The following is a 23,578-nucleotide window of genomic DNA, read 5'->3' as shown; positions in this document are numbered from 1 at the left end:
GACTGTGTGTGTGAGTGGGAACGTGGGAGGAATGGGGCTTGCTCTGCTGTTGTTGTTTTGTTGCCTGTTGTGTTCTGTTTCGTTGTGCTGTGTGTCGTTCTGCCGAGCATTGTGGACATGGTATTTTGATGCCAGAATGTCATGGTGGCACTTGTGAGCTGCCCCCAGCACATCCGTAGGCTGTTAGTTGTTAATGCAGAGGGGCGCAATGGCAACGTAGCAGCTAGTGTGACACTATCACAGCTTGGGGCATCCGTGTTTGGAGTTCAATTCCAGTGCTGTCCGCAAGGAGTTTGTACGTCTTCCCTGTGAATGCATGGGTTTCCTCCGGGTGCTCAGTTTCCTCCCACAGTCCAAAGGCGTACTGGTTAGTAGGTTTACTTGCCATTGCAAATTGTCCAGTGATTAGGCAAGGGTTAAATAGGTCGATAGCTGGGTGGTGTGGCTGTTCTGCACTGTATCTCTAAATTATTACTGTTCCTAAATATATAAAAATGATGCATTTCACCGTATGATTCTTTGTACATGTGATAAACAAAACCTGAATCTTGCATCTTCATCTTGGATCTGGAAATCTCTGATTGTTCAGTTCACGCCTGGCTTATTCATGAATTTGGAGTGCGTGCGGTCTGAGACCATCAGCAGGGTGAACACCAGAGCTGAGGTCCATGTCCAAACACCAGAGGCCAGGAACCGGGGAGTGCGGTTGGAACTGGGGTTCAGAGTGCTTGTATATTTCCTGCTTGCTTTAAACCCAACAGGTTTACTGGAAGGTTTAGTAAATTTAAGATTAAAGTTAAGTTTTATTTGTACATGGAAATGTAGAGTGAACTGCCTCATTTGTGTCAAATCAAGTGAGCGAGGATTATGCTGCACAATCCCCAAATGTCGCTATGCTTCTGGTACCAATGTAGCATGCCCACAACTCACTAACTCTAAACTGTACATCTTTTTTTTCGGTATCTGGGAGGAAACCGGACCACCTGGAGGAAACCTGTGCAGTGATGAGGAGAACATGCAAACTCCTTACAGACAGTGACAGGAATTGAACCCTGATCTTGCAGCCAGTATTGTAAAGTGCTGTGTTAACCGCTAGGCCTTAATATATTGCAGTGCATTATATTAAGAGGTGAGAAAAGAGGTGAGAAGGAAGTGTGTTTGGACATTAAATTGAGGAATATCCAAGAGTTCGTAATATCTGTTGGCCTGAAGGTGCCAGATTATTGGAGTTATTCAGTATTGGGTAATCTAGTGAACCTGATAGGTTATTTCAGGAACAAAATCACCCATCCTTATCTGGTCTGGTCCATACATGACACTGGGCTACCAATGACGTTGACTCTTCACTGTCCTCTGAAATGGCCCAGTTCAGGAGCAAATTCAACACCACCGTGCCAGTGAATGTACAGAACTAAATACTGAAAATTGATTTCTCTAACCTGGTAATTTCATCCCTCTCTCTATTTTTCCATTCCCTTTCTGACTCCTATCTTACCCCTTCTCTTCTCCTCACCTGCCTGTCACCTCCCTCCCTTTCTCCTATCATGTTACATCTTCTTTAGCCTTTTACCTTTTCCTCCTATCACCTCCCAGGTTCTCACTTCAACCCCTTCCCCAACCCACCTACATTCCCCCTTCAACTGGTCTCACCTATCACCTTCCAGCCTTCTACCCCTTTCCCCACATTCTTAGTCTGGCTTCTTCCCCCTTCCTTTTCAGTTGTAATGAAGGGTTTCACTCCAAAGCATTGACTCTTTATTTCTTTCCATGGATGCTACTCAGAGCTCCTCCATCATTCAGTGTGTATTTCTCCTATTGTTCCACTTGTTTGGGTGAGGTTATGGGTAAATGCAGAAGTGTACTCCGTCCTTTTGGGTGGGGTAGAATATGTGGGCTAAGAGTTAATTGCATGCCTTTCAGAATTGTACTTTCTACCAAAATTCTCTCTCTACTAACTGAGTCACTTAGGGAGCTAGGTGTAAACATTCTTATAATTATAATTTGAAATCTTACTTCATGTAAGGGAAGAGAAATTTACATGCAAGAGAAGAAATTTATTTTACAACATATACAGTAAGTAATTAACACATTTGAATCTTGATATAAAAAGTTAAAAGCTGAAGATGTAGTCAAATGTGCTCAGGAAAGTTTCCTTAATCAGTATATAGAAGTCCCAGTGAGGGAGTGTGTATTACCTGATCTGCAATTGAGAGAAGTTTGTATAGGGGAACATTTTGCATCTGTTGATCGTTATGTCATTAGTTTCAAAGTAAATATTGGAAAAAAATAGATCTGGTCTGTGGGTTGAGGTTCTAAATTGATGCTATTTTGATTTCAATTTTGATGGTATCGGTAAAGATCTAGCAAGTGTGGATTGGGACAGGTTGTTTTCTGGCAAAGATGTACTTGGTAAGTGGGAGGCCTTCAAAAGTGAAATTTTGAAACTATAAAGCTTGTGTGTGCCTGTCTGAATAAAAGATAAAGATAACAGGTTTAGGGAATCTTGGTTTTTAAGAGATGTTGAGGCCCTGGTTATAAGGATATAAAAATAAAGAGGTACATAGATAGATAGATAGATACTTTATTCATCCCCATGGGGAAATTCAACTTTTTTCCAATGTCCCATACACTTGTTGTAGCAAAACTAATTACATACAATACTTAACTCAGTAAAAAAATATGATATGCATCTAAATCACTATCTCAAAAAGCATTAATAATAGCTTTTAAAAAGTTCTTAAGTCCTGGCGGTAGAATTGTAAAGCCTAATGGCATTGGGGAGTATTGACCTCTTCATCCTGTCTGAGGAGCATTGCATCGATAGTAACCTGTCGCTGAAACTGCTTCTCTGTCTCTGGATGGTGCTATGTAGAGGATGTTCAGAGTTATCCATAATTGACCGTAGCCTACTCAGCACCCTTCGCTCAGCTACTGATGTTAAACTCTCCAGTACTTTGCCCACGACAGAGCCCGCCTTCCTTACCAGCTTATTAAGACGTGAGGCGTCCCTCTTCTTAATGCTTCCTCCCCAACACGCCACCACAAAGAAGAGGGCGCTCTCCACAACTGACCTATAGAACATCTTCAGCATCTCACTACAGACATTGAATGACGCCAACCTTCTAAGGAAGTACAGTCGACTCTGTGCCTTCCTGCACAAGGCATCTGTGTTGGCAGTCCAGTCTAGCTTCTCGTCTAACTGTACTCCCAGATACTTGTAGGTCTTAACCTGCTCCACACATTCTCCATTAATGATCACTGGCTCCATATGAGGCCTAGATCTCCTAAAGTCCACCACCATCTCCTTGGTCTTGGTGATAGCAGGTCTAGGCAGTGAGGAATAAATTAGGTACTTATGGAGTATAAGAAATGAAAGAGAATACTTAAGAAATAAATCAGGAAGGCTAAAAGAAGGCATGAAGTTGCCGTGGCAGACAAGGTGAAGGAGAATCCTAAGGGATCCTTCAGATATGTTAAGAACAAAAGGATTACAAGGGACAAAATTGGTCCTCTGGAAGATCAGAATGGTAATCTTAAGCATAGAGCCAAAAGAGATGGGGGGAAATCTGAAATAAATTTTTGCATCTGTATTTACTTGGGAGATGGACACAGAGTCTATAGGTGTGTGGCAAAGCAACGGTGAGGTCATGGACCCTATACAGATTATAAAGAAGGAGGTGTTTGCTGTCTTTAAGCAAACTAGGGTGGATAAATCCCCATGGCCTGACAAGGTGTTCCCTTAGACCCTGTGGGAGGCTAATGCAGAAATTACAAGGGCCCAAGCAGAGATAGTTAAATCATCCTTAGCAACAGATCAGGTACTGGAGGATTAGAAGGTAGCTAATGTTGTTCTGCAGTTTAAGTAAGGCTCTAAAAATAAACCAGGAAATGATAGGCCAATGAGCCTGACGTCAGTAGTGGGAAAATTATTGGAAGGTATTCTAAGGGACAAGATGTATGAGTATTTGGATAGACAGGGACTATCGGCGTGGCTTTGTACATTGTAGGTCATGTCTAACCAATCTTATAGATTTTTTTGAGGAAGTTACCAAGAAATTGGATTAAGGCAAAGTAGTGGATGTTGTCTACATGGACTTTGGCAAGGCGTTTGACAAGGTCCCACATGGGAGGCTAGTCAAGAAGGTTCAGTCGCTCGGCTCCCAAGATGAGGTAGTAAATCGGATTAGATATTGGCTTTGTGGGAGAAGCCAGAGAGTAGCAGGAGATGGCTGCGTCTCTGACTGGAGGCCTGTGACTAGTAGAGTGTAGTAGGGATTGGTGCTGGGTTCGTTATTGTTTGTCATCTATATCAATGATCCAGATGATAATGTGGTTAACTGGATCTGCAGATTTGCGGATGACACCAAGATTGGTGGTGTCGTGGGTAGCAAGGAAGACCACCAGAGCCTGAAGTGGGATCCAGACCAGGTGGAAAAATGGGCAGAAAACTGGCAGATGGAATTTAATGCAGACAATGTGAGGTGTTGCACCTCAGTAGGACCAACCAGGAGAGGTTTTACACAGTGAACGGTAGGGCACTGAGCAGTGCGGTACAACAAAGGGATCCAGGAATACAGGTCCGTAATTCATTGCAAGTGGAAGATGGGTCATTAAGAAAGTTTTTGAACATTGGCCTTCGTAAATCAAAGATATTGGTGATGCCTAATTTAGTGTAATGTGTGCATTTTTGGTCACCTACCTATAGAAAAGATGTAAATAAGGCTGAAAGAGTAAAGAAAAATTTTACAAGGATGTTGCCAGAACTGGAGGACTTGAGTTGTAAGACAAAATTGAATAGGTTAGGACTTTATTCCTTGGAATGTAGAAGACGGAGGGGAAATTTGATAGAGGTATACAATATTACGATGAGTATAGATAGGGTGAATGCAAGCAGGCTTTTTCCACTGAGGTTGGGTGGGACTACAACTAGAGGTCATGGCTTAAGGGTGAAAGGTGAAAAATTTAAGGGAACACAAGGAAGAATGTTTTCACTGAGAGGGTCGTGAGAGTGTGGAATGAGCTGCTAGTGCACATGGTTCATGTGAACTTGATTTCAATGCTTAAGAGAAGTTTGGATAGCTAAATGGATGGTAGCGGTATGGAGGGCTATGGTCTGAGTGCAGGTAGTTGGGAGTAGGCAGTTTAAATCATTCTGCATGGACTAGATAGGCTGAAGGTCATGTTTCTGTGCTGTATCTTTCAATGACTATGTTTATGAAAAAAGATGAGCAGTGAGCTGTTTCCATGGGATAATTATTGATTCAAAATAGCAAATCATGACTGACTAATGATGACTCTTTGCTTGTACTCACTAGAACTCAGTGGAATGAAAGCTACTGAATATTGAAAGACCTAGATCAAATGGATGTGGATAGGATGTTTCCATTAGGGGGAAAGTGTAGATCCACAGGGCACAGCCTCAGAATAGAAGGACATCCCTTTAGAACAGGGATGAGAAGGAATTTTGTCATCCAGAGAGTGATGAATCTATGGAATTCATTGCCATAGGTGGCTGCAGAGGCCAAGTCATTGGATATATTTAAAAAGGGAGATTAATTGATTCTTGATTCATAAGGGTGTCAAAGATTATGGTTCCTTAAGGTTGTCATAGCTGAGGGAGGTAGTGGTGATTAAATGCTCCCAATGTTGTGCATCTCAAATAGCCTCTGACAGTCAAGTCCAGCTCCTGACATTCATGTGTGGCTGAGCTGCTAAGCCTGTCGGAGCCATTTCTACTGATAGCAGAAGGGGCAAAGGCAGGTTACAGGCACCTTAAAGCTAGTCGCTTCAGGGAGATGGGGCTCATAAGCCATAGTTGGCAGCTCATCTTGGAGAAGGAAAACTTCGATCTCAAACCTCCGCTGCCTTGAAGCTATACCCACTCATGGGGAAGGCTTCGGGAGTAAACCCCAAGAAAAAATCTGGAGCTGGAGTCCCTAAGGCGGTCCTATGTTGAGTTCAATGCTGACTGGCAACTCCTGCGACACCAGTCTTTCAAATTTTATCAGTCTCTCCCGTTCCTTTGGATTCATCAGCTTCATGGAGGGGGCAGCCTGCTGCATGGGCAACAGCTTCTCTCATATCATACTGCACTGGCTTGCATTTCACTTAGACAGCCAGGAGGCACCATTCATGGTTGACCTCAACCAATAGAGGACCTCATTCCTCAAAGGTTATAGGGAGAAGGCAGGGAGAAATGGGGCTGAGAGGGATAATAAAGCAGCAATGATGGAATGGAGGAGCAGACCTGATGGGCCAAAAGGTCTAATTCTGCTCCTATGTCTTATGGTCTCCTGCTCACTGTTACAGATAAATTCTATTTTCACAGAAGACGATGTTATTGCTCAGCCACTTCGTTAGCCTCTGTCTGTTAGCAATCTGATTAGAGACGAGCCAGAGTACTGGAGCTACCCCACTTTACCAGGAAATGATGGGGCTAAATCTTATTAGCATGCTGAGTAAGTCGGTCCCTGTCTGCCTTGGAGAGGAAGTGCATGGAGATACATTACCGAAATCAATTGAAGTTATTCAATTCTCGCAAGCCTCTCTCCGCCCACGGATATGGTTGTTCCACTTAAAAATACAGTTGGGTGCAAGGCATTTAGAGCTGTTCCCACACATCTCCAATGACCTGGATTTGATTCTGACCGGGCACTGCTTCTGTGGAGTTTGTACACGCTTTCTGTAGCCACGTGGTATGTTTCCCCCGAAGGCTCCGGTTTTCTCCCATGGGTTCATTGGCTGCTTAAGTTTGCCTCTGGTGCAGAAGAGTCTGAGTGTTGATGGGAGTGGGAAATAGGGAAAGTAGGGAAATGGAGTTGATTGGCTTGCTCTGAGAGCTGGAAATCAATGGGCTGAATGGCCTTCTGCTGTCAACAGTCATAGAGCAATGCAGCCTGTGTATGTCCTTCAGCCAACTATCAAACACCCATTTACACTAATTCTACACTAATCCAGTTTGAGTCTCCCCACATTCCCAACAATTCCCACTAAATCCTACACTTGAAGGAGAACTCCTGACTGCACAGTCTACCTCGTCATGGTCTTTGCACCTTATTGTCTATCTGCATTGCACTTTCTCTGTTCTGCATTCTGTTATCGCTTTCCCTAGTACTACCTCAGTGTACTTACGTTTCTAGCTCCCTCAGTAAAGCAGCCAGCATAGTCAAAGACCCCCCACACACAGAGGGCAATGTTTTTTTCTCCCCTCTTCCAGTGGGCAGAAGATACAAAAGCCCAAAAGCACATACCAACAGGCTCAGGACAAGTTTTACTCTGCTGTTATAAGAATATCGAATGGTACGATAGGATAGACTCTTGACATCACAATCTACGAGGGGTCATCGATAAGTTGGTGGCCTATGGTAGGAGGAGGTGAGTTATACAGCTCTCATTACATGCACATGCAGGTCAACTCTTTGAGTGATTATGCAGAAAGTTTGAAGTAAATAACTCATCTCCTTTATCGCAATAAATATCAAGAACATGAAATGAAGAATCCTTGAAAGTGAGTCCATAGATTGTGGGAACAGTTCAGTGATGGGGCAAGTGAAGTTGAGTGAAGTTGTCCCTTCTAGTTCAGGAGCCTGATGGTTGAGAGGTGGTAACTGATCCTGGATCTGGTGGTGTAAGTTTATGTATAGTTTTTTTTTGTAAAAGATTATTGTATTTCTTTTTTTCTGTAAATTCCTGCAACAAACTGAAGCTCAAGATAACATACATACTTTGAGCGCCAGAGGAGATTTATTCTCGTCTCTGGTTTGGGACTTGTGCACAGCCTTCCGGCTCAGTGCAAGGTCCAATCTATCCAACTTCAGTTGAAGTAACTACCTGAACTGAATCCAAGTGTTTCTCTCTACCTTTCAGCGCCCAGATTCGATCCTTGCTGTTGCTCATCCCTCCCGTGTGCCCACTGCGGGAGAACAAACCCTAAGGAGCTCCCACAGCATGAAGCAACAACAAACCACAAGCAGTGCACTGGCTGCTGTCAACCCTGACACTTCCTCAGGGCTTCACCTGACAAAGACAGAAGAGCGGACCCCACCGCCAGTCCCGGAAGGGTCAGCGGAGTTACCACCAGCACCACGTGTGAAGGTACAACAAAAGATTTATAATATATTGTTTTGAGATTGATGGAAGTTTGAGCAAAGAGTGTCACTCTCCTAGGATACTGCATCTTTTATTTGCAGAATTTTCTCATCTCTCTCCGGAGTCCCACTGTCTGTTTGAGTGTGTGTGTCTATGTGACAATATATCTGTGTCTCTTCATTTATGCGTCAGAATCAGGTTTATTATCAGTGCCATATGTCATGAAATTGATTGTTTTGAGGGAGTAGTACAATACAATGCATAAAAAATCTCTAGGTTACAAAAAGAAATACTGCATATAAAAATAAATGAATAGTGCAAAAAGAGCAAAATAGTGAGATTATTTTATAGTTCATTTATAGTTCAGTTATAGTTCGTTTCATAGATCATTCAGAAATCTGGTAATGATAGAGATCTAGAAAATTATAAAGCTAGCAAGAAGGAGCTTAAGAATGAAATTAGGAGAGCCAGAAGGGGCCATGAGAAGGCCTTGGTGGGCAGGTTTCAGGAAAACCCCAAGGCATTCTACCAGTATGTGAAGAGCAAGAGGTTAAGACGTGAGAGAATGGGACCAATCAAGTTTGACAGTGGAAATCAACACACACAAAATGCTGGTGGAACGCAGCAGACCAGGCAGCATCTATAGGGAGAAGCAATGTCGACGTTTCGGGGCGAGACCCTTTGTCAGGACTAACTGAAAGGAAAGTATCCATTTCCAGCATCTGCAGATTTCCTCATGCCAGTGGAAAAGTGTGTATGGAAATGGAGGACATAGCAGAGGTACTTAATGAATACTTTGCTTCAGTATTCACTATGGAAAAGGATCTTGGCGATTTTAGGGATGACTTGCAACAGACTGAAAAGCTTGAGCATGTAGATATTAAGGAAGAGGATGTGCTGGATCTTTTGGAAAGCATCAAGTTGGATAAGTCACTGGGATCAGATGGGGTGTACCCTAGGCTACTGTCGGAGGCAAGGGAGGAGATTGCTGAGCCTTTGGCTATGGTCTTTGCAACTTTCTGAATGGGAGAGTTTCTGGAGGATTGGAGGGTTGAGGATGTTGTTCCCTTATTCAAGAAAGGGAGTAGAGATAGCCCAGGAAATTATAGACCAGTGAGTCTTACTTCAGTGGTTGTTAAGTTGACGGAGAAGATCCTGAGAGGCAGGATTTATGAACATTTGGAGAGGCATAATATGATTAGGAATAGCCAGCATGGCTTTGCCAAAGGCAGGTCATGCCTTATGAGCCTGACTGAATTTTTTTAAGGATGTGACTAAACAGATTGATGAAGGAAGAGCAGTTGATGTAGTGTATATGGATTTCAGCAAAGCATTTGATAAGGTACCCCATGCAAGGCTTATTGAGAAAGTAAGGAGGCATGGGATCCGATGGGACATTGCTTTGTGGAACCAGAACTGGCTTGCCCACAGAAGGCAAAGAGTGGTTGTAGACAGGTCTTATTCTGCATATAGGTTGGTGACCAATGGTGTGCCTCAGAGATCTGTTCTGGGAACCCTACTCTTCATGATTTTTATAAACAACCTGGATGAGGAAGTGGAGGGATGGGTTAGTAAATCTGCTGATGATACAAAGGTTGGAGGGTGTTGTGGATAGTGTGGAGGGCTGTCAGAGGCTACAGCAGGACATTGATAGGATGCAAAACTGGCTGAGAACTGGCAGGTGGAGTTCAACCCACATAAGTGTGAGGTGGTTCATTTTGGTAGGTCAAATATGATGACAGAATATAGTATTAATGGTAAGACTCTTGGCAATGTGGAGGATCAGAGGGATTTTGGGGTCTGAGTCCATAGGACACTCAAAGCTGCTGTGCAGGTTGACTGTGTGGTTAAGAAGGCATGCGGTGCATTGGCCTTCATCAATCATGGGATTGAGTTTAGGATCTGAGAGGTAATGCTGCAGCTATTTAGGACCCTGGTCAGACCCCACTTGGAGTACTGTGCTCAGTTCTGGTCGCCTCACTACAGGAAGGATGTAGAAACCAAAGAAAGGGTACAGAGGAAATTTACAAGGATGTTGCCTGGATTGGGGGGCATGCCTTATGAGAATAGGTTGAGTGAACTCGTCCTTTTCTCCTTGGAGCGATGGAGGATGAGAGGTGACCTGATAGTGTTGTATAAGATGATGAGAGGAATTGATCGTGTGGATAGTGAGAGGCTTTTTCCCAGGGCTGAAATGACTAGCACAAGAGGGTACAGTTTTAAGATGCTTGGAAGAAGGTACAGAGGAGATGTTAGGGGTAAGTTTTTTATGCAGAGAGTAGTGAGTGCATGGAATGGACTGCCGGCAATGGTGGTGGTAGTGGTGGATACAATAGGGTCTTTTAAGAGACTCCTGGATAGGTACATGGAGCTTACAAAAATAGAGAGCTCTGGGTAACCTTAGATAATTTCTAAGGTAAGGCCATTTTCAGCACAGCTTTGTGGGCCAAAGGGCCTGTATTGTGACGTAGGTTTTCTAGATGATATTCTAGATGGTGGGGAGGCTAATGCCCAAGGATCTGCACAACGAACCAGCATCAGCAGAACACCCTTCACACTAGCAGTCGCTGCAGGAGCTGGGTTTGTCAAGCTAATGACCTGTCTGCTCCATGAATCCACATTCCTCCTGTCCAGAACCAGAATCAGGTTTAATATCACTGGCGTACGTTGTGAAATGTATTGTTTTGCAGCAGTGGTACATTGCAATAAAAAAGCTCTCAATTACAATAAGAAGTATACTGTTTATGAAGTCTGGGTGGGGGAGGGGTTAGCACCTCTGGTGAAGAGGCCTGACATGTCTGTTCCGGGGCCAGCTCACTCACTGCTGGTCCCCTTTGGACACTCAGCTTTCACCAGTGGCTGCAAGTAGCTGTTTGCTTGAGACAGTGGCCACACCCCAGCACACCGCTTCAACAGGCGGGCTAAACCAGGAGTGGGTAGCCAGCGGCCTCATACCCCGGGGAGATAAGGACATGCCTGTCCTTGCATGCAAAGTCAGCTCTGGTGGATTGGGCAGATGAGATCCACAGTGAGATCCAATGGCTAGGAAGGCGGTACTGCAACATTCTGTGGAGAGCGAAGGGAATGACAAGCCACAGAAGACTTCATGGTCATCCAGTGCAGCCAAGGAAGACCCTAGTTTGTGACGTTTATTCCAGATTCTGAGGTCGAGAGAGTGAAACTGCCCCAGTACAATGGCTTTTTTACTTTAAAAACTCTCCCACACAATTTTCCTGCCATCGTCGGACACGATGGACAACCACCATGTATATATGTATATGTTCTCACACTCTACTTTCTATGTATTGGTAACACTATATTCTGCATTTTGTTTCTTTTCCATCAAACCTTAGGACCATAAGACATAAGAGCAGGATTAGACCATTCAGCCCATTGAGTCTGTTCCTCCACCTGGTCATAGCTTTTCCCTTTCGTACTGCCTCTATACATGGGTTGATCTGTCTGGATGGCATGCAAAGAAAAGACAGCTGTCTTGAGATTGTTTTTTTTTTAGCAAGAAATGGGACCAGTGTTGAACTGACCTGAAAGGGTTCTGATGTATTTGTCCATGCCTCCTCTCTCGGGGGGGGGGGGGGGCATGGGGAGAGATAGAGGGGACACCTCTTCATCAAAATAGACAACTGGCTAATGTTATTTGTCCTCTGGTAGTTAAAAGACACTTCTAAGTAAGCAGCCATCCAAGTGGCTTACGATAAAGGGTGCCATGAACCAGCCAGCTGCTATTTTGTGCATTTTTCCGGCTAGGTCCTGGTTTGAGTTGTCTACAAGACCTTGGATGAATGGGAACGATTCATTCATGAACCAAGTCTCATATCATCCACTTTCATGGAACATTGAACAGTAAACAATACAGCACAGGAACAGTCCCTTCAGCCCTCGATGTTAGACCATAAACCATAGGAGCAGAATTAGACCATTTGGCCCATTGAGTCTGTTCCACAATTCCATCGTGGCTGATTTATTTTACATTATGACCTTATTCTCCTGCCTTCTCCCCCTAGCCTTTGATGTCCTTACTAATCAAGAACCTAGCAACTTCTGCTTTAAATATACCCAATGGCTAGCTCTTCACAGCCATGACAATGAGTTCCACAGATTCACCACCCTCTGGCGGAAGAAATTCCTTCTCACCTCTGTCTAAAGGGACATACTTCTATTCTGAGACTGTGTCCTCTGGTCCTATTTTTAATTAGTTGTGGCAAACTTAATTAATGACTCTTAATCCTTTCTGCATTATTCATAGCACTTCATTCTCTGCATTATTGTGTAACTATCTAAGAGCCTGTTAAATATCTTGTTTGAACCTCTCTTCACCAATACTACCACTGGCTGTGAATTCCGGGTACCCCCACACTCTGTGTAAAATATCTCCCCGCACAGCTCATTTGAACTTACCCATTCCCTAATAATAGAAAAATTATTACGTAACATGTTACAACAGAAAGTGAAATAAGACCTTAAGAGATATAAGCATAAGAATATCATGGTTTATTTTTTCAACCCCCATTCTCTCCATAATGTTTAACCCACTTGCCAATGAAAAACCTGCATATTTCTGCTTTAAGTATACTCAATGTCTTGGCGTCCATCGCCATCCGTGGCAATTGATTCTGTTGAACTATATCTTCTTAACTTACAGTATTTATGGTAATATTTTGGTTTATGTGCTGTGTGCGATATATGTCATATGGGTGTACTGTGGTCCGAAGGAATTTGTTTTGTTTGGTTGTATATATGTGCAGTCGGATGACAATACACCAAAGGGCCTCATACACAGTGAGACAGGGATATTCCTGCCCTAGCATGGGAAGTCAGCTCTAGCAGTCTGAGCAGATAGCTGTGAAATCCACTGGTCCCAGACTTCCAATGCCAAGAGAGTGGAACTGCCTTAGTGCAATAGCTTCTCCACTTTAAAAACTTTCCCCCACAGTTCTCCTGTCATTGTTGGATATGATGAACAACCACCAGAGGACAATAAACTTGAGCTTGGGATTCACCACTCTCTGGTTAATGTTATGTCTTCTGATTTTAGACTGTCCTACTGATAGAAACCTCCTCTCCATGAACCCTCTATCCAGGCCTTTCATTATCTGGTAGATTTCACTGGGATCCCAATTTACACTTCTGACCTGCATTGAGTACAGGACCAGATCCATCAGATATTCCTCATACGTTAATCCTTTAATTTCTGGGATCATTCTAGTGAAACTCCTAGATCATAGAGTGCCATAGAAATACACCCTCTTGCTTGTCTAGTCCCATTCACCCACACCTTGACCATAACCCTCCAAACACCTCATGTCCACGTACTTACCTCCTAAAAGCTGCAGTCGAACCCACATTCACCACTTCTGCTGGCAGCTCGTTCCACATTTGCACCGCCCTCTGAGTGTGTCAGCACATTCTTTCTTAGACATGGGGGTCAATATTGTGAATGTGATCCTACCAATCCTCAGCAGTACATTTTTTTTTTCTTTTAAGTACTGGTTCTCTCAAAATGAATGCTCAGTGTGCTTGTTTTTTAAAAATATATTTTTATTGAGGGAATGACACAATACAGAATACATAATGGATTACATTTTCCTCCATTTTGCTTTTATATCTTACCCCTAAACAAACCTCCCCTCACCCGCCCTCCCCGAACATACCATGGCAGCTAATATATTTACAATACAACAATTCACAAATATAAGTATCGACATTTCACAGCCATACCCCCACACTACTTCAAGACAAAGGCCCACACACATCCACAACATGTCAGATGATCCAAAATACACTCATATTACAATTCATCAACCACGCTGTGAGGTAAACCATATACGGGTTGAAAGGGAAGCAACTTCCCAAGTACAGTGTGCTTGTTTTAAATGGCATAACATCCAATAGTCTGGAAAATTGGCTAGTCCCAATATGTTGGGATATTGAGATTTTAATGCACTAGAATATATAGTACAGGAAGAGGGCCTTTGTCTGCAGTGCTGTGCTGAACTATGCCAATGTGGTCGAGGTTGAGGATTGCCTTTCATACCATCATTTCATTTTGCTGAGGCTGCAGTATAAATGAAGATTGTCCCTTGACTGTACCGTGATTACCAGCTGTTTTACAGGGTACCAGCCATCTATCTGAGTTCATCAGTGGACATAAATTAAAGTGGCAATGGATAATAAGAGAGGGCATCATTTTAAAGTGATTGGATAAAAGTATAGGGGAATGTGTCAGTGGTAGGTGTTTTATACAGAGAATGATGGGTGTGTGGAACTTCCAGAATCTGGTAGGTTTCAATGAGATACCCCCTTCATCCTTCTGAACTGCATCACATATGGGCCGAGAACCGTCAAGCGTTCCTCACATGTTAATCCTTTCATCCTGTGATTGTTCTTGTGATCCACCTGGGTTAGCAGGTTCTTCCTCAGAAAAAGGATCCAATATTTCAAATGTGGTCTGTAGAGGGACGGCATCGATAGTATTTATTTGCACAGAGAATGGTAGCTGTGTGAAATACACTGCTAGGAATGGTGGATATATAGGGACATTTAAGAGACTGTTGGATGATTAAAAAGATGGAGGGCTATGTGGGAGGGAAGGGCTAGGTTGATTTTAGAGTGAGTTAAAAGATCAGCACAACATCGTGTGGGCTAAAGTGCCTATATGTGCTGTACTGTTCTACGTATGTTCTATGAAGTCAGCTCTGAGGAACTCAGGATTTAAGACATCAGATATTAAGGTCCTCGGTGTCACTAAGAGATTGAGAGCCTTTTATATATATATATATATATTTACTGAGCTGCCTGTGGGCTACAGCTACAGTTATTAAGATTCTTTCCACTCCATCTGAAACTCTTGGTCTTTTGGTATTTGTGCCATAACACAAAAAGGGGAAAAAAAATCCCTTCAGGCGCCTCTCACCTCTCCTTAGCCACCGCAGAGCCTGTCAGAGAACAAAGAGAAATAATTGAAAGCTGCCTGAGCTGGTGAGAGGGGGAGGAAAAGCACGCTGAGGGTCTGTACGCTTCAACGGTTAGTGAAGTCACTCAAAGCTTTGTCTCCAGCACATTTGATGACTGTAATGTCAAAGTGGGAGCTGTTCAAAGTGCTGAATGCCAAGAGCTTTGATTGGCATTTTGCCATCTGACACCTTCACAATGTCAATGCCACTCTCACAAATAATTGCTGCATATCAAATGTACATTGTAATGTCTTACTTCCTAAATCCATGTTACTGAACTCAAAGGTGCAGGTTTTACCAGTAAGTGTAAGTCTAAGATAAAGATAAGGATTAGCTTTGTTTGTCACACGTACATTGTGACATACGGTGAAATGTGTCGTCTTGTGTCAACGACTAACACTGTCTGAGGATGTGCCGGGTGTGGGGGGAGGATAGTGCGGCAGTCTGTAAGGATTACCAAGCTCCTGGCACCAGCATGCGTGCTCACAACTTACCAGCCGGAACTTGTACACCTTTGGAATGTGGGAGGAAGTCGGAGCAGTCAGGGAGAACACACAGACATCTCACAGGCAGCGACAGGAATTGAATCCCGATCACTGATCACTGGAGCTGTAGAGCGTTATGCTAACCACTACGTTACCATGCTGCCCCTGGAGATCTAGAGTTCATTAATCAGTCTAATGAGGCTCGTGAATGGACCACTTGTATAATAAAGAAGAACTCTTGATCTCTCACTCTACATCATTGTGTTCCTCACATCTACTTTTCTTCCTGCACTGCACTTTTTTTGTAACAGTAACTATAAGACTTATATTGTGCATTCTGTTAATGCTTTTCCTTGTACAACATCAAAGCTCATATGTTTGGAAAGATCTGTATAGATAGTTTGCAAAACTAAATTTTCCACTGTATCTCAGTACATACAACCTTAATAGACCAGTTACCCATCTTAGAGTTTTCAGGATGGTATTAGAACAATATGGCACAGAACCATGCCCTTCAGCCCATCTAGTCCATGCCAACTATTAATCTGCCTTGTGCCATCAATCTGCACCCAGACTACTTTGAATCTGAATCCGCCACTTTTGCTGGCACCAGTCTCTGAGTGAAGAAGTTCCCTTTAAACAGTTTACTGTTCACCCTTAACCCATAGACTATAGTTCTAGTCTCACCTAACCTCTGGAAAAAGCCTGCTTGCATTAATCTATTTAATTGATAGTTGGCTAGAGGTGGCAGCACTTCTAACACCTAGCACTTTATGAATGTGATTACTTTTGTTACCCCTGAAGTGTCAATAGGTTCTTGGCGCAGTTTCCTGGAGACCACTGGTGTTTGCTGCACTGTGAGTCCATTTGTGTTCTGCAATATACTGTAACTGCTTCTCCAGTTCCCCTTGCTACCTTCCTCAGTTTCTCCACCACTCTCCGGACGACTGCCTTGTCCACATTCAGACTGATGCTGCCTCAGGGCTTCTCTGGCCAATCTCAGAATTTCACTCCATTGGTGATTTATCACCACAGCCTGGTGCAGTGAGTGAGGGCTGTGCAACAGGTTCTCCCGTAGCCGCTTTTGAAAGGTGACCCACTGATGCACTTGGTGCACCGTTCAGCCCTGGTGTACTCTTTTATTAGGTGGTGAACACCCATGTGTTTCCAAGTCAGGTGACTTTGGGCACTTCTCACTTTCTACCTTAAATTAAGGTTCATTTTTCTTTGGGGTCGAACCTGAAGCAAAGGATGCAAGTTCAGGAAGGGGACTGGGGATAAATTTGGTGTGAAGCATGGCAGGAAGCGGGTTCCTATCTTTGCCTGCTTTGGTTTCATCCACTGCTGAGCAACCATGTTGTATTAGAGGGCTTGAAATAATGGTCAGTTGTTCATTCAGCTTCCTAAAGAAATGACCGCCACTGTCTAAGTCAGCTGGTGCCTCATGCACCTTTGTCTCTGCATGACAGCTGCAGCTTCACGTTCGCCCTTGAGCACACTCAATGTAGCCTCTACATGGCCTTTCTCCACGTCAATGCAAGTCTTCCCCATTCGCATTTCAACTTTGTGCTCACATACTCTGCTCTCATTCTTGCCATTTCAGCTCTTGCACGGGCTCGTGCTGCAACTATGCTAATTGTGCTTTTGCTTGAGTGTTGCAAAGGTGCAATCGACGTGCCACATTCAAAACGGACTTCCAGTGCTTGCTGTTTGCCATTGCTCAGGTTGGAAGCTGACGTGGTAGTGTACGGTGTTCAGGCACATTTCCAATCCATGGGTGATGCCTCTGAAGACAAGTCATCTTTGCAGTCTACTGCTGTCACAGTGTGTTGTGAACAAAGCTAGCCAGGGAGTTGAACTGTTTCTTCAGCAATCATCTGAACAGTTTAACTCTCTGGCTAGCTTTGTTCACAACACACTGCGATGGCAGTAGACTGCAAAGATGACTCATCTTCAGAGTTTTTAATAAGAACTTACTTGTGAAAAGATATTGCTGTTTTAAGAGCAAATAAAGAGTGGATGAAGATGGTTGTCTTTCTATCATATGTGCTTCAAGTCAAAATCAAAATTAACCCACACAGGAAATGATGTAAAAAAGCAGCTTACATACAGGAAGTGATGTTCATGCAAAATGAACTGTACCCCTAGAGGCCAGAACACTAGCTGTACACCTTTGTAATGTGGGAGGAAAGCAGAGTGCTAGAGGAAATCCATTGTCACAGGGAGAATGTACAAACTCTTTACAGACAGCAGCGGGAACAGAACAGTGATCACTGGTGCTGTAAAATGTTACGCTAACCACTACGGCACCGTGCCATTAGTTTAAGTGCTGCAGAGCAGTCAGTTCATGGCCTCCTTTTGTGCTATGATAAGGCCACCTTCAGGGTGGAGGAGCAACCATACAGGTAGCCTCCAACCTGATGGCAAGAATATTGATTTATTTTTCTGGTAAAAAAAATTTCCGCCCTCTCTCTTCTTCTGTTCCCCACTCTGGTATTTTACCTCTTCTCGCTTACCTATCACCTTCCCCTGGGTTCCCTCCCCCTTCCCTTTCTCCTATGGTCCACTCTCCTCTCCTATCAGATTCCTTCTTCAGCCTTTTACCTTTCCTACCCACCTAGCTTCACCTATCACCTTCTAGTTATCCTTCCCCTCCTCCCAACTTTTTATTCTGGAGTCTTCCCCCCTCCTTTCCAGACCTGAAGAAGAGTCTTGGCCCGAAGCTTCGGCTTTTTATTCATTTCCATAGATGCTGCCTGATCTGCTGAGTTCCTCCAGCATTTTGTGTGGGTTGTTTTAGATTTCCAGCATCTACAAAATTTCTTGTGTTTAGTCATTACCTGCTCCCTCTCCTGCAGCCTCTATTCACACCTATTTTACAACATTGCTTTTCTCATGAATTGTTTCAGTAATGGGAGCCAGGAAGCAAGACTGAGGTCTAACTAACCCACTGGCCTCCAACTCCTTCTTCTATGTTTATTTAAAATGTAAAAAAAAATGATGGTTCTGAACTGGAGCAAGATTTGTCCCCCAATACCAGAGCACCTTCAGTAAGTAGATTATTCATTAATAAGATGGCCTTTCGTTGCATAATATCCAAATGACCAAGGTGGCTTCCTCATTACATTTCCTTTGCATCTGTTTTCAGATCTTATCATTGGTGCAAATGATCCACCCAGGTCTTTTCACTGAACCACAGCACTGGGGAGTGTGGATCAACACTCTGCATATAAAATCAAATTGCCGAGTCCTCTGATTGCCCCCGTATGCCCCACATATGTGTTATGTGTACTACTGTGCTCTACGCCCTGGTCCAGAGAAACGTCTCATTTGACGGCATACATGTATATAGTTAAATGACTAAACTATATACATTAAATAAATTAAAATGCTGGAGGAACTCAGCGGGTCAAGTGGCATCTAAGGAGGGAGATGGACAGTTGACATTTTCAGTTGAGACCTTTTATCTGGCCTGAAAACTAGGGGAGGGACAGGCAATCTAAAGTCTGAAGAGGACCTGTGAGAGGCCTTACTGCTCTGTACAGCTGCGTTGAGGAAACCACAATGGCATGGGTCAGGCATCATGCACAAAATGCTGGAGAAACTCAGCAGGTCAGACAGTCAAACAGTCCTGTTTCAGACTGAAACACTTCACCAGGAAGGGGGCAGAAGCCAGAAAAAGAGGGTAGGGGATAGGGGAAGCGTACAAGCTGGCAAGTGATAGGTAAGACCAGGTGAGGGGAAGGTGGGTGGGTGAGCGACAGGGGATGGAGTAAGAAGCTGGGAGTGGGTAAGTGGAAGAGGTAGAGGCCTGAAGGAGTAATGTGATAGGAAAGGAGAGTGGACTATGGAATAAAGGGAAGGAAGTCGGGAACCAGAAGGAGGACATGAGGGCACAAGGGAGGAGAAAAGAAAGGGTGAGAGGGCCACCAGAATGGGGAAAACCAAAAACTGGAGGAGGGTGAGTAGGGGTTGCAATGGAAAGAAGGGAGTGGTTACCAGAAGTTAGAGAAATCGATGTTCAGACCATCAAGCTGTGTGTGTTGCCCAAGGTTTCCAGCATCTGCAGAATCTCTTGTGCCTAGAAGATATAGAAAATAGTGCCATCAGTTGACCAATGACAGCATGGAAAGTGGGGCTCAAACCTCAGTGACCCAGGTTGGATTCCAAACTGCAGTGCTGTCCATGTGGATTTGAGCATTCTCATTGTGACCACTTGAGTTTCTCTTGGAGACACTGGTTTCCTCTAACATGGGTCAATCACCTGGCCGCTGCAGATGTGTGATAGATACAGGAGGGGCAAGATAATAGCATTACTACAAATGGGTGTTTAATAGTTGGTGTGGATTTGATGGGCCAGAGAGACTGTTTCCATGTTGCTTCTCAGAATCAGAATCAGGTTTAATACGTCGTGAAATTGGTTGTTTTGCGGCAGCAGTACTGTGCAATACATTTTTAAAAATCTATACATTATAATAAGAAATATATACATACATAAGGTGGATAATGGCCAGACTGGTTCAAGCTGACAGGAAGGTGCCGGTAAACTCAGATAACCATGTGTTACAGCAGTGGTATGCAGAAGAACATCTCTAAACACACAACCTGTTGAACCCTGCAGTAGATGGGCTACAACAGCAGAAGACCATGAACATATACTCAGTGGCCACCTTATTAGGTACCTAATAAAATGGCGTGTGCGTGTGTGTGTCTGTCTGTCTGTTTAAAATAAAGACAGATTTAAAATAAGTAGTGTAAAAATAAATATTGTTCCCTAAAATTGTAACTTCTGGGGGAGTGCTGTTAAGTCCTGTTTTTAGTGCTGATGCTGGGGTTAGGGCAAATTGAGTTAAGACACAGTTTGAATGGTGCTGCATTGAGTGGTAGAACAAACTTGAAAGGCTGAAGGGGCTCTTGGTTTTACACTCCTGTGTACAGAGTATTTCCTAACCTCTGCACTTCCCAGCCAATGAGGAGCCTGTTCGAAGTGAGTCATGCCTTGCCCGTAATACCAATCACCACATTTCACATTCTGTGAAAGGGCCGAGGCGTTTCTGCAAGATGTGATAAGACATTACATAAGTGTAACATCTTCTGTGTCTGTAGTATAATAGTGATCAACCCAAAACATTGGCTAATTCAAATCCTCCAGCGAATGGATTTTATCATTAAGTCAAGCAACACAGTATCATTAATATCTAAAATTGGCACTATTATGTCCTTATCTGAAGGAAACAGACTGAGATAAAAATTGACTAAACCCTATTATACCTGTTAAATAAGATGTAATTCTAATGTACTCTTTTCTAATCTGAACCTTGTGAATTTGCAATTAAACATCTGTATCAGCAAGGAACAGCTGGGTTTAAGGCAGTTAGGCAGCAGATCTTGTGGGTCGTATACACTGAGCCTCTCCCACAATTGTACGAGTCTTTTTGAACTATAACCATTTCCCAATAAACCATGGAAGAGAGTAATTAAGTTGTCCATAACAGGTATCTAAACCTACAGAGCTCATCACTGCAGCTAATTCTGCTATATTGATGTTGTAAAGCTGAGTTTCTATTAGCAGCATACGTTTCAATGTACTTATGACAAATGGGGTAGGACTAACATAGGGCGGCACAGTAGCATAGTGGTTAGCACCACACTTTACAGTATAGGTAACCTGGGTTCAATTCCTGCTGCTGCCTGTAAGGAATTTGTACATTCTTCCTATGACTGTGTGGGTTTCCTCCGGGTGCTCTGGTTTCCTCCCATATTCTGAAGACACACTTCAAAAGGTTAATTGGTCATTGTAAATTGGCATGTGACTAGGCTAGGATTAAATCGGAGGTTAGAAACATAGAAAACCTACAGCACAATACAGGCCCTTTGGCCCACAATGCTGTGCCGAACATGTACTTTCTTTAGAAACTACCTACCCATAGCCCTCTATTTTTCTAAGCTCCATGTACCGATCCAGGAGTCTCTTAAAAGACCCTATCGTATCCACTTCCACTACCACTGTTGGCAGCCCATTCCACGCACTCACCACTTTCTGCATAAAAAGCTTACCCCTGACATCTCCTCTGTACCTACTTTCAAGCACCTTAAAACTGTGCCCTGTCATGTTAGCCATTTCAGCCCTGGGAAAAAGCCTCTGACTATTCACATGATCAATGCCTCTCATCATCTTATACACCTCTACCAGGTCACTTCTCATCCTCCATCGCTCCAAGGACAAAAGGCCGAGTTCACTCAACCTATTCTCATAAGGCATGCTCTCCAATCAAGGCAACATCCTTGTAAATCTCCTCTGCACCCTTTCTAAAGTTTCCATATCCTTCCTGTAGTGAAGTGACCAGAACTGAGGGCAGTACTCCAAGTGGGGTCTGACCATCTATATAGTTGCAACATAACCCCTCGGCTCTTAAACTCAATCCCATGGTTGATGAAGGCCAATGCACCGTATGCCTTCTTAACCACAGAGTCAACCTGCGTAGCAGCTTTGAGTGTCCTGTGGACTCAGACCCCAAGATCCCTCTGATCCTCCACACTGCTAAGAGTCTTACCATTAATACTATATTCTGCCATCATATTTGATCTACCAAAATGAACCACCTCACACTTATCTGGGTTGAACTCCATCTGCCACTTCTCAGCCCAGTTTAGCATCCTATCAATGTCCCGCTGTAACCTCTGACAGCCCGCCACACTATCCACAACACCCCCCAACCTTTGTGTCATCAGCAAATTTACTAACCCATCCCTCCACTTCCTCATCCAGCTCACTTATAAAAATCACGAAGATAAGGAGTTCCAGAACAGATCCCTGAGGCACTCCACTGGTGACCGACCTCCATGCAGAATACGACCCGTCTACAACCACTCTTTGCCTTCTGTGGGCAAGCCAGTTCTGGATCCACAAAGCAATGTCCCCTTGGATCCCATGCCTCCTTAATTTCTCAATAAGCCTTGCATGGGATACCTTATCAAATGCCTTGCTGAAATCCGTATACACTACATCTACGGCTCTACCTTCATCAATGTGTTCAGTCACATCCTCAAAAAATTCAGTCAGGCTCGTAAGGCACGACTTGCCTTTCACAAAGCTATGCTGATTATTCCTAATCATATTATGCCTCTCCAAATGTTCATAAATCCTGCATCTCAGGATCTTCTTCATCAGCTTACCAACCACTGAAGTAAGACTCACTGGTCTATAATTTCCTGAGCTATCTCTACTCCCTTTCTTGAATAAGGGAACAACATCTGCAACCCTCCAATCCTCCGGAACCTCTCCCATCCCCATTGGTGATGCAAAGATTATTGCCAGACATTCAACAATCTCCTCCCTCACCTCTCACAGTAGCCTGGGGTGCATCTCATCCAGATCCGGAGACTTATCCAACTTGATGCTTTCCAAAAGCTCTAGTACATCCTCATTCTTAATGTGTATATGCTCAAGCTTTTCAATCTGCTGTAAGTCATCCCTACAATTGCCAAGAACTTTTTCTTTAGTGAATACTGAAGCGAACTATTCATTAATCTTCATTAAGTATCTCTGCTATCTCCTCTGGTTCCATACACTCTTTTCCACTGTCACACTTGTTTGGTCCTATTCTTTTTTGTCTTATCCTCATGCTCTTCACATACTTGTAGAATGCCTTGGGGTTTTCTTTAATCCTGCTCACCAAGACCTTCTCATGGCCCTTTCTGGCTCTCCTAATTTCATTCTTAAACTTCTTCCTGCTAGCCTTATAATCTTCTAGTTCTCTATCATTACCTAGTTTTTTGAACCTTTCGTAAGCTTTTCTTCTTTCTAAATTTTCAACAGCCTTTGTACACCACATCTCGAAGGACTGGAAGGGCCTACACTGCGGTGTATCTCAATAAATAAATCAATAAATAAAGACCATTACAGCACAGTACAGGCCCTTCAGCCTACAATGTGCCAACATTATAACCTACTCCAAGACCAATCCATCCTTCCTTTCAACATAGCCTTCCAGTTTTCTACCATCCATTTGCCTGTCTAAACATTTCGTAGTG

The 23,578-nt window shown here is 43.5% G+C and overlaps 1 protein-coding gene across 1 annotated transcript in view; it reads left to right on the top strand.

The window, feature by feature from the left end:
- ccdc33 (coiled-coil domain containing 33) overlaps positions 1 to 23,578 on the top strand; it is a 344,809-nt gene that overhangs the window by 196,753 nt on the left and 124,478 nt on the right. The window contains exon 13 of the mRNA XM_073025746.1: positions 7,867 to 8,094. Coding sequence (XP_072881847.1) covers positions 7,867 to 8,094 — 228 coding nt within the window. The remainder of the gene's footprint in view (positions 1 to 7,866; positions 8,095 to 23,578) is intronic.

The sequence above is a fragment of the Hemitrygon akajei genome, chromosome 21 (genome assembly GCF_048418815.1).
Source record: "Hemitrygon akajei chromosome 21, sHemAka1.3, whole genome shotgun sequence".
NCBI lineage: Eukaryota > Metazoa > Chordata > Chondrichthyes > Myliobatiformes > Dasyatidae > Hemitrygon > Hemitrygon akajei.
The sequence above is the reverse complement of the archived record's forward strand: the minus strand, read 5'-3'. Positions and strand labels throughout refer to the sequence as shown.